General features: G+C 39.8%; 1 protein-coding gene across 1 annotated transcript in view; it reads right to left on the bottom strand.

Moving 5' to 3' along the window:
* Positions 1 to 13,959, bottom strand: part of SMS (spermine synthase) — a 62,641-nt gene that overhangs the window by 18,786 nt on the left and 29,896 nt on the right. Inside the window, exons 3-7 of the mRNA XM_053579740.1 lie at positions 12,106 to 12,199; positions 11,537 to 11,601; positions 6,748 to 6,923; positions 5,912 to 6,066; positions 4,844 to 4,933 (exon numbers count right to left, since the gene is read on the bottom strand). Of these exons, the coding sequence (XP_053435715.1) occupies positions 4,844 to 4,933; positions 5,912 to 6,066; positions 6,748 to 6,923; positions 11,537 to 11,601; positions 12,106 to 12,199 (580 nt within the window). The remainder of the gene's footprint in view (positions 1 to 4,843; positions 4,934 to 5,911; positions 6,067 to 6,747; positions 6,924 to 11,536; positions 11,602 to 12,105; positions 12,200 to 13,959) is intronic.

Here is a 13,959-nt window from a genome sequence, read left to right as displayed (position 1 = left end):
TTTCCTTTACTATATTTGAAACTGAATGATAAATAATCTTCATTATATTGACGATTTGTTTTGTTTTGTTTTTTGAGACAGAGTCTCATTCTGTCTCCCTGGATGGAGTTCTGGTGTCATAGCTCACAGCAATCTCAAATTCTTGGGCTCAAGGGATCTTCTAGCTTCAGCCTCCTGAGTAGCTGGGGCTACAGACACCCACCACAACACCCAGCTACTTCTAATTTTTTTTTTTTAGTAGAGACAAGACAAGATCTCACTCTTGCTTAGGCTGGAACTATTTTTAATTTAGTCGTCAATGTACTGGATGAAGCAGTATTTGACACATTAGGATCTTCTCATTTGTTTCCTTCCTAAAAACTTGTCCATTTTAATTGAACATTATGGAATAAAAATTTTAAATGCCAAAAAAATTAATTAAAAATTTAAAAATGCCAGGTGGCACCTGTGGCTCAGTAAGTAGGGCGCCAGCTCCATATACCAAAGGTGGCAGGTTCAAACCCGGCCCCAGCCAAACTGTAACAAAAAACTAGCCAGGCGTTGTGGCAGGCACCTGTTGTCCCAGCTGCTCGGGAGGCTGAGGCAAGAGAATCACCTAAGCCCAGGAGTTGGAGGTTGCTGTAAGCCATGTGACAAGACTCTGTCTCTACAAAAAAAAAAAAATTAAAAATGCCAGATCAGGCTCAGCGCCTGTAGCACAGTGGGTACAGGGCCAGCCACATACACCAAGTCTGGCAGGTTCAAATTCAGCCTGAGCCAGCTAGACAATAATGACAACTGCAATAAAAAAAAATAGCCAGGTGTTGTGGCAGGCGCCTGTAGTCTCAGCTACTTGAGAGGCTGAGGCAAAAGAATCCCCTGAGCCCAAAAGTTTGAAGTTGCTGTGAGCTATGACACTACGGCACTCTACCAAGGGCAACAAAGCAAGCAAGGGTGACATAGCAAGACTCTGCCTCAAAAAAAAAAAAAAAAAGAGAAAAATGCCAAATCATAAATAAGTAAATAAACGACTCATACTTTTTAAAAAGAAATACAAGTATTAATTAAACACACTTTGAAAATTTTCAAGACTAGGATTTGCAAGATAATTGTGTCCAACTACTTCACTACTTAAAATCTAGGCAGATCTGTACAATACCTTCAGTAGTAAGGACACCTCCTTACTACTTCAAACACTACAAAGGATTGCTGACATAGCCGCTTCATTCATTTCAGATGATTTCAACATATATTGGTGTTCATCAGCAAATCCTTGTCAAATCGAGCCACCTCTGGACGTGTCATAAAACCTTATTTTTCAAGGCTATACTCCACCCACTTTAGAAATAAGCTGGTGTTTATTGTAACAATGATATACCTGTATAATGAATTTAAAGGTTTTAATTATGGTATCTATACCCACTGTGCCTTCAATTTCTTTCACAAATAATTTAATTAATGATCTTTAAAAAGTTGTTTGGCACACTTACAGTCTTCTCAAGCACACCAGTTGAAAATCACTACCCTATACCTTTAGGAGTATGTGCCTTCTCATTTCAATGAAATAACCCTAGAGTTACTCTCATTACACCTGTCTTATCAATGGAGAAAACTTAAAAGAAATTACAAAGTTTGCCCCAAAATACCCAATACAAAAAGGAGTAAAGTATACCTAGTACTACCTGAAAGTTAACTTCACACTTTTAACTCTGATCTCAACTCCCTTTCCTACCACTGCCTGTATTATCTTCCATTTTTCTTCCTACTAAGCCCTGACCGTTTATGGATTTATTTTTCCATGTAACCTCTTAAACTATTAACCTATAATTTTTCTATTTTCTCTAACATTTTCAGTACAGCTGCTGACAAAGCCAAGTAATAAGTAACAACTCCCACCTTCACAGAGTCATTAAAGAGTACAGCAGTGAAGGGCTGAAATTGTCATACAGATCCTGGAAACAAGAAATAAGCTTGAGGTTTGTCTTATCCTCGAAGTACTGAGGCTCTATGCTAGAGATACATCTGTCTCTAGGCAACACCCTAGACAGGAGTTATTCTCCTTTTATTTTTCTAACTACAAAAAAATTCACGTAAAAAATATTCACATATAATACAACCTTTTTAGAAGGAAGTATGGAGAACCCTCAAAGAACTCAAGCTAGACCTCCCATTTGATCCTGCAATCCCATTACTGGGCATCTACCCAGAAGGAAAAAAATCCTTTTATCATAAGGACACTTGTACTAGACTGTTTATTGCAGCTCAATTTACAATCGCCAAAATGTGGAAACAGCCAAAATGCCCACCAACCCAGGAATAGATTAACAAGCTGTGGTATATGTACACCTTGGAATACTATTCAGCCATTAAAAAAAATGGAGACTTTACATCCTTCGTATTAACCTGGATGGACGTGGAAGACATTATTCTTAGTAAAGCATCACAAGAATGGAGAAGCATGAATCCTATGTACTCAATTTTGATATGAGGACAATTAATGACAATTAAGGACACAGTGGGGGTGGGGGAAGGGGAGAGCAGAGAGAGAAAGGAGGAGGGAGGGGTGGGGAAAGGAAGAGCAGAGAGAGGGAGGGCTGGAGGGAAGCGGGGCCATGGTGTGTGCCACACCTTCTGGGGGCAAGACACGATTGTAAGAGGGACTTTACCTTTGCCTAACAAATGCAATTAGTGTAACCTGGTTTCTTGTACCCCAATGAATCCAACAAAAAAAAAAAAAATCACATATGACAAAAGTTTGCCATCATTCTGTAAAATAATCTATTCCATCATTTTTCCTATGAATGTTCTTATACACAGCCTCACAGTCATAAGTTTAAGAAAACTGGATTTTACTATCCTATTGTTTTATAACTTGCTTCACTTAATGCATCAGGAAAGTCCAACTATGCAAAGATACAGGTAGTACTAACACCGTACATGCATTTGATCCACAAAGTAATCCCATTCAGTAAGCTCATAATTTTTCCACATGCATAGTCTTACATACATACACAGGAAAAGAAATGTGTCCTCTTTTGTAAAACTTGAGTCACACATTCTAAATTTGGGATGTTTTCACCTAACATCTCTCCAAATAACTATACAATTTTTATTTATTTATTTGTTTGTTTGTTTAGAGATAAGCTTTGATTTTGTTGCTCTCAGTAGAGTGCTCTGGCATCATAGCTCACGGCAACCTCAGACTCTGGGGCTCAAGCAATCCTCCTGCCTCAGCCTCCCAAGTACCTGGAACTACAGGCACCCACCACAAAGTACAACTAGTTATTTATTTATTTATTTATTTTTTAGAGATGGGGTCTCATTCTTGCTCAGGTTGGTCTCAAACTCCTGAGCTCAGATCATCTTACCCACCTTAGCCTCCCAGAATGCTAGAATTACAGGCTCAAGCCACCATGACCAGCCTAACTTATACAATTTTTAACAATACGGTATACCATTCCACAAGGAAATATTCTACAATCTAATCTAATCTATCAAAGCAGCCAGGTGCAGTGGTACACGCTGACAGTCCCAGTTACTCAAGAGCTGAGTGGGGAGGACAGCTAGAGGCTAGCAGTTCCAGGCCAGACTAAGTAACATAGCAAGATCTCATGTCTAAAATTAATTAAAATTAAAAAATAAAACTAGGCAACATCATTTTAAGGCTGGCACCTTAGCCACCAAGCTAGGATTTTAAACAGTATAATAATAATATCTTTCTTTCCCTTCTGCCCACAAAACAACCACAAATGCATTTTAATGAGAATTCCTCTCTCCACTTAAAATGAATTATAACATGCATGTTCCATTCAATCAAATTTAGATGTACACATATTAGGGGAGATGGGGGTAATTTACATATTAACAAATTAAATAAATCATCTAAATTGTCTATAAATCTGAAGATACAAATTTTAGATTCTGTTAAAATAAGTATTTGCGTCAATGTCTTGCTCCAAAAAGCACTATAAATATATATGGGCGTCAGACGTAAACACTCTAAAAATACAATACAAAATGTATCCTACAAACTGTAATGATGGGTCACCTTTCACCTACAGTATAATTTAGGACAAAAACTAATTGTTTATTAGCAAGAAGCAATTGTTCCTACCACAAACACTTTAATCATATATACCTACCAATAAAATATCCTAACTTCCTCTAAAAGACCCAGGCTCAGAGATTACTCAGAGGTGATCCTGTGGTTGCCAGATCATAAAAAGGTATATGACATCTTTTATATAAGAAATCATCTGGTCAGGCGTGGTGGCTCACACCTGTACTCCTAGCACTCTGGGAGGCCAAGGCAGGTGGACTGCTTGAGCTCAGGAGTTCAAGAGCAGCCTGAAGACCCCATCTCTACTAAAAATAGAAAAACTGTCCACCACGGTGGCTCATGCCTATAATCCTAGCACTGTGGGAGGCTGAGGCAGGTGGATTGCTTGATCTCAGGAGTTTGAGACCACTCTGAGCAAGGGTGAGACCCTGTTTCTAAAAACAGCCAGGCCTTGTGGCAGGCACCTGTAGTCCCAGCTACTTGGCAGGCTGAGGCAAGAGAATCACCTGAGCCCAAGAGTTTGAGGTTGCTGTGAGCTATGACACCGTGGCACTCTACTGAGGGTGACAAAGTGAGATCCTGACTCCAAAAAATAAAAAAAGAACTTATGTTCCTCAGATAATCTAGAGTTGGCAGTTTCTCTTCATTTGTACACACCCACCCTAAATATATATGACTCACATAAAGAAATAGCCTATGTTCTAAACCAATTATAATAATAAAGGCAGTTTTAGAAGGCACATTTCTGATCCATATTATGTTATCAATTGACTGAAAAATACATTACCTGGAAAATATAATTACCTGATAGCAGTCTCCCTTAAGATTGTCTAAGACATCACCACACGTTTTTCGCATGTATTTCTTACATCCATCAATCACCATTTGGTCAATGTTCAAAACAGGTTAAGGAGAATCTGGGTGTATCAAAGAATTCTGAAATCGGCTCAGTGCCCATAGCTCAGTGGTTAGGGCACCAGCCACATATACCTGGGCTGGCAGGTTCAAACCCAGCCTGGGCCTGCTAAACAATAGTGACAATTGCAACCAAAAAGTAGCCAGGTGTTATGGTGGACACCTGTAGTCCCAGCTACTTGGGAGGCTGAGGCAAGAGAATCACTTAAGCCCAAGAGTTTGAGGTTGCAGTGAGCTGTGACGCCACGGCACTCTACTGAGGGCAACATAATGAGACTCTGTCCTGAATCTCACTCAGTTGCCCAAGATAGTGTGTCATGGCCTCAGCATAGCTCACAACAACCTTGAACTCCCAGGTTCAAGCTATCCTCTTGATTCAGCCTCCCAAGCAGCTGGACTACAGTCACCTCCCATGACTCCTGGCTAATTTTTTCTACTTTTAGTGGAGACACAGTCTTGGTCTTGCTCTGGCTGGTCTCAAACTCCTGAGCTCAAGCAATCCTCCCACCTTGGCCTCCCAGGGTACTGAGATTACAGGCATGAGCCACTGCACCTGGCCTGAATAATACTTTTAACAAACATAAAAGTTTTATAATGCTAATTTGGGTATCACAAGTTTAAAAAATGATGAGGCAGCGATTTTATCTTCACAACTAAAGACACTGAAAAGGAACTGAATTTTCTTTTCTTCTTCTGAGATGGTTTAGGGAAGCCATTTCAGAAATTGTTGAGTAGTAGACACAGTATCAAAGTCACTTCTTCTTTAATCCTCAACTAGATTACATCAGCTTCTTTATTGGTGGCCACATAAAAATCTACTAATACTAAATCGAAACATCTATTGAAGGTAATCTATATAACACTGGAGTCTGTGATAACTTGAGTTGTAAGACACTATGGGAAGGAAGAAAAGCAGTCCACTGAAATCATTCAGTTCTCTTATACAACAAAGGATATCTCTACCATGGTGACCATCTTTGGTTTCAGTTTGACTATTTCACATAAAATGCCCCCATCTCCGCCTCCTAAAATCAGTACATCTTTGCCAGTGTAATCTTCTTTGCCACTACCCATGATGGCCCGGGTATATGGCAAATCACTCTCCGCCAAATCTAGAAAAGAGAAACAAAGATCCAAACTGGTAACGCTATGTAAACACACAAAATACCTGACCTCACCACACAAGAAAGTGCTAGAATCTAGCCAGAAAGTAATATTTTCATTTTCAATCTTTAAAAACTGTCAATAACGTGCAAGGTTCGGGGAGGAGAGGTGGTTTTTTTTTTTTCGATTGAGGACTTTTCATCAACCCTGATCATCTGACACCTAACACAAATGGACATTAGTTGATGGGAAGAAAAACTAGTCTTAAGAATGTGTTGATATGTTGAATAATTTTTTTAAAAATTACATCTTCACAGACAAAATACTATTTCTGGGAGTTCCTTCAAAATGAGAGGGATATGACTGGCCACGAATTGATAACTACTGATGCTCAATAGTGCATGCATATGGGTTCATCACATTACTTTGTCTACTTAGGTTTGAATTTTTCCATAACAGTTTTTATTAAATTAACAATTGCATTTACTTTTGAAATACAATCCAAATACTCATCACTGAGGAAGTAAACTCAAGACAAAGTTTGCAAGAAAGCCCAGACAATCCACAAATTAATATGATATAAATGTGCATCTCAAGGAACAACAGAATCAAAGACAAACTTAGCAAATCCACAATAGCACTGTTAGGAAAACGTGGTTACTTGATCAGGGCAGGGATGGAGTACTTACTAACATCCCCACTAAGGATGAGAATGTTTCCAAATTGCTTCGAGTGTAGAATTTTAATGTTCTGATAAGGTGAATCTTCATCATACACCACTTCATCTATGTCATATTCAACTAGGCGCCCATCAGCAGTGGGCCAATATCTGTCGATGGCCCCTCCTCGAACTATGGGTGGTAATCTGGAAAAAGAGGGAAACAGGACTGTGCCTTACTAGAACACTTCCTTACAAAAGGAGCTGGGATGAAGAGCGTACAAAAGAAAGCCATCTGACTACCAGGCAGACTCCTGACAAAGCCTTGACTTTTAGTCCAATCACGGCCACTACCAAATGTCAACAACTATTATAAAAAGGAGTCTGGTTTTTTCTTTTTCCCCAAAAACCTTTCTGGTATGCTTTAAATTTTCCCTAAGAAAAAGCTGAAGGAGAAAAATGGTCACTGCAGACGTCACACTTCACCAAATACTCCAGCAGGTTATCTGTCTCTTAAGACCTCCTATATAACCATATTGCCATTAGCACATTCACACAAGTTCACGTGGATGTGATATCATTACCTAGTACAGAATCCATCTTCAAGTATTCTCAATTGTCCCAATTATGTCCTTTATAGGTATTCCGCTCTTGAATACAGGTTCATACAGTGAATTTTCCTATTTTTCCTTTTTTACCCTCACGTAACCTAGCACATTCTTTTTTTCCTGATGTTTCGTAGCATTGTTATCTCTTAAGTCCAAACCAGGTGTTGTGTTTAAAAACAAACAAAAAACCCTCCTGCAGGTTTACCTGATGGTCCCCTCATTATTAGACACAGGCATGATATCAGAAACACAGGACACATACTTTTGCTATTACTGGTGATGCTAAGTGCGTGGTTACTTGGTTAAAGTGGTAGTCACTGCATCTCTCCTTTTTTACCCTTTGAAATTACTAAGCAGGCCATAGGGTGGTCCCCTGAAACCAGATAAATGTCCTAATCCCCAAACTAACCTTTACCAGTGGTTTTAGCATCTAGAAGATTATTACCTAAACCAATTATCACTAGAGTAGCTGCAAAGTAACAATTTTCTGATTCTATTCTTCCATAAATAGTATTTTTAACAGGGTGAATGTACCAGAAACTACCAGCAGAGGACACTAAGTGACAAGGAAGAGAGACCTGGAAAAGGGGCATGGCAAATCAGAACCAAACACAAAGAAAATGAGAACTCATTGCACACAGAATACAACCTCATGCGAGTCATGTGTTCTCAAACCCAGTAGCGTTCAACAGTAAAACAGCATGATGTACAGCTACAGACACCTCAGAGCTGGGATGAGCTGCCTCTCCTGTCTCTTTCCAATCCCCACTCACCTGCTTCCAAGAAAACATACAGTCCCAACCTGTTGCAACAAGCTTTCTATAAGGAAACAGTAACATCTGCAAAGGACACTGACACTGACAAAGCAAACCCCCACAAACTCTCATTTAATCCTAACAACTCCTGACTTAAACACTTCTTGGCCTTTTATGTGAATAAATTCAGCTTTCGGGATATTAGGCAAAGCAGGGGTTTTTCTCGTAAATTCTAAAATGTGAAACTCCACTCAGGACAATCCCCCAGAGACGAGGCAAACAGGACTTGGAGGGTGCTTCTTCTACCCCTAATGGTGGGGAGTAGAGGTGAGTGAACGAGCCAACCACAGCACTGGATGAAGGTGACAGACACATCCCCTGGTTGACAGCCAGCCAGCTATAGGCAATTACTACACTTTGACAAACTCACTGAAGATAAACAAATGCCTATTCTCAATTGTGTCACCAGTGCATAGGCCCAGGGGAAGAGCTCTTGCAACACTAGTATAAAAACAAGGATCTTAACAGGACGTGGATGCAATTACCTTGATGAAGTACTTAACCCAGCATAAAGTGCATCTCTTTACGATGGCTACCAGGAGACATTTTGGAGCCCTGCAGAACTTGTTTCAACCTTTACTGCTGAAAACTGAAACTGGACTATAGAAAGTCAGATGGAATGTGTCCTGTGCCTCAGATAACTGCAAATGCCAAGAATTTTTTTTTTAATAAAACTTATGTGACTTTGTTTTCTTGTTCCTTTTCATTTGCAAGTAGAATATGAAAATATATTCAAGCAAACCTCGTGGCTTCTTAGTTGAAAATGCAGATTTAATTCATCAGCCAAAGGGGAATAATTTCAGATAATATTAGTGAGTTACTTGTTAATGATCTAATCTCTTAACAATGTCAATCCTCAGTTTAAAAAAAAAAGCACAGGCAGCGCCTGTGGCTCATATACAGGGGAAGGCGCGTTGAAGCCCGGCCCAGGCCAAAACTTCAAAAAAAAAAAAAAGTACAATTCTTGTCCTTTTGAGGCCAAAAACAAAACCTACAAGGTATACCCAACTTCTCATTTTTTCACTCTTATTTTAAGAAAACATGTAAAAACTGTAATAAGCAAAAATAAGTCTGTATTTTGAACTGAAAATCTAAAGCCTAACTTCCCTCCCACTTAGAAAACTACTACACGCAAAAAAAAAAGAACCAAGACTTCTCATGAATGCTGAAGCCCACAAATATATTTATTCTATTTATTATATTTCTATATAATTTATATATATTATATAAATGTATATATTCTATTTATTCTATTTCTCCACTCCTAGAAGTAACCCTGATTAAAATCAGACTACATTTTGCCAAGGGCCAATTCATTAATTATCTAAGACATTTTCTGACACCCCAAGAACACATTAGATTCAAACGGCTGAAGATAAGGAAAACTCTGCAAACTGGAAAATATGAAATGCCCAAAAAGTTGTGTGAATGTAGATGTGTTCTAAAGGATGGGAAAGGAGGTGAGACATGGCTGAGGGCCCCAAAGCTTGAGTAGGACAGGAGAGTCTGGGTGTGCTGACAGATCCCAAAAGAGTGGGCCAGTTCTGCAGTATGTTACCTTTTCTTTTCATTTTAAGATTCCAGCTTTTCATTCTACCTATAGGAGGGTAAGTAATTACCTTGTTATCTTATATCTGCCCTAGAGCTTTCCCATGAGCTGATCAAACTTACCGTAGCTAGTCATTAAGTAGTACTACACATCCTAGCTCTTGCCAATAAGGATTCTCTCTTCTCAAAAGAGCTATGGAATAGAGAAAACAGTCTATGATGTTAACTTTATGAACAAGGGATAGGCCTCCTATGCCTTACTGCCTAATGAGAGGCCACCAAGGCGGAACAAGAGTAAACTGCCCTGCAATGTATCCAACATACTTGTTAATTCCCATGACATACCAGAACCTAGTAATTCAAACAAATGCTGAAACTGCTATTTCTATCAAAGTTTTTTTCATTTTTTTTGAGATAGAGTCTCATTCTGTCACCCTGGGGTTGAGTGCCCTGGCATCATCATAGCTCCCAGCAACTTCAAAGTCTTGGGCTCAAGGAATCCTCTTGCTTCAACTTCCCAAGCAGCTGGAACTACAGGCCACAATGCCCAGTTAATTTTTCTATTTTAGGAGAGATGGGGGTCTTAGGCTGATTTTGAACAAGTTTTAGTAGAGAATAGGGCTCTCAGGCTGATCTGATCGCCTGAGCTCCAGCGATCCACGCACCTCAGCCTCCCAGAGTGCTAGGATTACAGGTGTTAGCCACCGTGCCCAGCCTTTTCAAAGTTCTTTTAAAATCTGACAACACTGGCAAACACTTCAGGGCTGTCCAACAGAACTTTGACAACGAAAACGTTCCACAATGGTACTGTCCAACATGGCAGTCACTAGCCGCTAGCTATTGACATGAAGCTAATGCCACTTAGGAGCTGACTTACTTTAATTAACTTTAAATAGACACACGTGGCCAGTGCCTACCCCATTAGACAGGGAAATCTTCATTTTCTTCATTATCATTTAAAAATAATCTACCTAGGGGCTGGTGTGGTGGCTCACACCTATAATTCTAACATTCTGGGAGCCTGAGGTAGGTGGATTGCTTGAGGTCAGGAATTCGAGACCAGCTTGAACAAGAGCAAGACCCCATTTCTACTAAACATAGAAAAACTAGCCAGATGTAGTGGCAGGTGCCTGTAGTTCCAGCTATTCAGGAGGCTGAGGCAAGAGGATTGCTCAAGCCCAAGAGTTTGAGGTTGCTGTGAGCTATGACGACACCATAGCACTCTAGCACTCCACTCGGGGAATGAGTGACACTGTCTCAAAAAAAAAAAGAAAGAAAGAAAAGAAAAAGAAAAAGAAAAAGAATCTACCCATGGCAGCTTAAAGTAGATGGCCGCTCAATTCTGAGTACCTTGGCAAGTTTTTACTTGAAAGTTTTGAAGGAAATTTTAGTACCCTACCCTAACAGAAGTCTCTTAAAATTGCTTAAATTTAAAATTGCTTAAATCTACTCTGGGGCCCAGAACCCTGAACTGACAAGTATCCTTTTCTCCTTCCTGAAGGGGTGGGGGTTAGGAGTTTAAGCTCCTTTGAGGCAGTGGCCATATCTAGGGCTCAGCTTTACACACTTCAAGTTCCTTGAAGTCACTCCCTATCTCTTTTCTGCCTTTGTTTCATTTTATCCGGCATTTCTGTGTGTGTCTGTGTGTGTGCACACATGGGCACACAAGTTTATACATTTTGCCTCATTTTGGTGTGAGGGACCCAGTAGTTCAGTTCACTGTTGCCAGAAACAGGTATTGATTTTGATCTTTTCCACATCTTAAGCAGACACTACTGGGGACAACACCGCCATTCTGATTATTTCACTGATCAAACAAATGTAAGAGGACGTTCAAGAGTGTACTTACCGCTTTACTCGCCCAGTACTGTCCTGACTCAATTCTTTCATTCTTTCTTCAACTTTGTTCAAAAGCTACAATTAAAAAAAATCAGTAGGCTTATAGAATGAGCTGCATGGAACAGCTAAATTACAGACCAGAAGACTGAGACCCTATTGACAGAGCTATGCAATTTGGACACACACACCTGACCCCCCCACATCCCTACAGCAGCCTCCATGCCTGGCCCAATTCCACCCTCCCACTGTCTCTCATGCTGCTGACCCAACCTTAGTCTCAACAGCAGACTAACAGGGAAGAGAAGTCTAAAGGGTTCTGGGGAAAAGTTTTATATATTCTCTCCAGTGCTAAGTAAAATCACTACACATACTCAAGCAGTTAAAGAAGCAAGCTGACAACCAGGCCCCTAAAAACAACTCAGGGACAACTACTGCTTTTCTAAGACCACTTATCTGGAGGGAGGAAGGTTTAAAATTAAGTTAACTGGGAAGTCAGCAATTAAGAGAAAACAAGTTTCATGTCATTAAGTTATATACACTTAACTTAAACACTTGAGAAAATAGCAACAAGCAACTGACCCTGTCAATTTCTTCTTTGCTCTGTGCATCACTGTCATAACTCTGAAGGTCCAGCAGCACCAATCCATGTGGGTAAATTCTCAAATTGGCAAAGCTACAAAGAAAAGTGTAATTAAAAAAAAAAAGGAAGGAAGTGTAATTTTAAGGTTAGGAATTATATCATGGTACTCAAAAAAAATTTTTTCTCCCATTAAGAGAAAAAACACTGTCTCTTTATTTCTCTAAATTACATAGTTAATCTGTTTGCTTTCTTATTAGGGCCTCTTCTTAGGGGAAGAGGCTACCATTCATTTATGAAAGATTTAAAGGTCATTGCCAAATGCTAGGGTTTTCAAAACTGGTTCTTGGACCAAGAAAATGATTTAGTAGCAATTCTGTAAATCTTATTTTTCATAGCAACCTCAAACTCTTGGGCACAATGGATCCTCTTGCCTCAGACTCCCAAGTAGCTGGGATATGGGATATTACTGGTGCCTGCCAAAACGCCCGGCTGTTTATTAGAGACAGGGTCTTTCTCTTCCTCAGGCTGGTCTCTGAACTCCTGAACTCAGGCAATCCACCCGCCTCAGCCTCCCAGAGTGCTAGGATTACAGAGACGTGAGGTACCTCACCCTGCCCTGCCCTGAATTGTACTTTTTTTTAAAGTTCCCCCAGGTGATTCTGCCAGGTTTAGTAACCACTGCCTTAAGAGAAAGGGAGGGTGGAAAAAGGCAAGCTGGGCTCTCTCAATTAACCTTCAGAGTTAAAACCAGAGCCATTTTTTTCCTGACTGCAAAAGCCGGTGGTGGGTAAATTAATTTTGTAGGGGGTGGGGGAGTGGCAAACTCCAGCCCAAAAGCTTGCAAATCTAATCCAACCCACAGCATGTTTTTGTAAAGCCTGCAAGCTAACAGTGTTTTTTCTATTTTTATTTTTTTCTATTTTTTTGAGACAGCCTCACTATGTTGCCCTCAGTAGAGGTTTAGGCTTTTAAAGCATTTAAAAAAAAAAAAAGTGACTTTATGCAACTCCTTACAGAAAGTCTCCTAACCCCTAATTTAGTGGATTTGATCAGCCCTTTTTTTATGAAATAAATATACTTGAGTGTATCACGTGCAGTAAGATATGTCTGATACAACTTTTGTTTCAATTATATGCATGCATTTGTATTGCATATAGATAGACATGTATTTCTAGGGTTATGATATAAAATTACTTTGTATTACATACTGTAAATTGTGGTTAAGGAAACATTTGAAAAATACGAAATTAGACAATGCCTTCTGTTCAGAGAATGTAAGTAGTGTGCCTGGATTTAAATAAATAAAACTAGTTATTTTTCACCTTCAGCCCTTAATGAAATCAAGTTCAGGCCCAGACATCACAAACTCATCTACACCTGAAAAAGTGATTAGATAATCTTTCCTTTCCCCCTTCATCACCAACAGCAGCAAAGGAAGAGAGAGACCTAGATTGAAGGAAGTATAGAGAAATGTCACCCCTTACCCACTTGGGTGGTTCTAGGAAGAACATAAGAAAAACAAGTGGTGGAGGTAGAGGAGCTGAGGACTAGGGTCAGGCTACTCCACACCACAAAAGGACCATTAACTGGAAAAAGCCAGGCCATAAACAGGCTGTGGAAGATGCAATATTCCCCCACTGAGCCCAGGTAAGGTTTAAAGACAGGCACCTAAGGATGTGTCCCAGATGATCAAGTGGAAAAGGAGAAAGACCAGGGTAGGCTTTTTAACTAAGTATGTTAATTTATTTATTTTTTTTGCTTTCAAAAGCAATTTCTAAGTAGGTATTGCTACTCAAAAACCCCCTTCTCTTGGTGCCTGTGGCTCAAAGGAGTAGGGCCCCAGCTCCATATGC

Source organism: Nycticebus coucang, chromosome X (assembly GCF_027406575.1).
Source record: "Nycticebus coucang isolate mNycCou1 chromosome X, mNycCou1.pri, whole genome shotgun sequence".
Lineage (NCBI taxonomy): Eukaryota > Metazoa > Chordata > Mammalia > Primates > Lorisidae > Nycticebus > Nycticebus coucang.
Note: the sequence above shows the minus strand (reverse complement) of the source record. Positions and strands in the feature narration are given on the sequence as shown.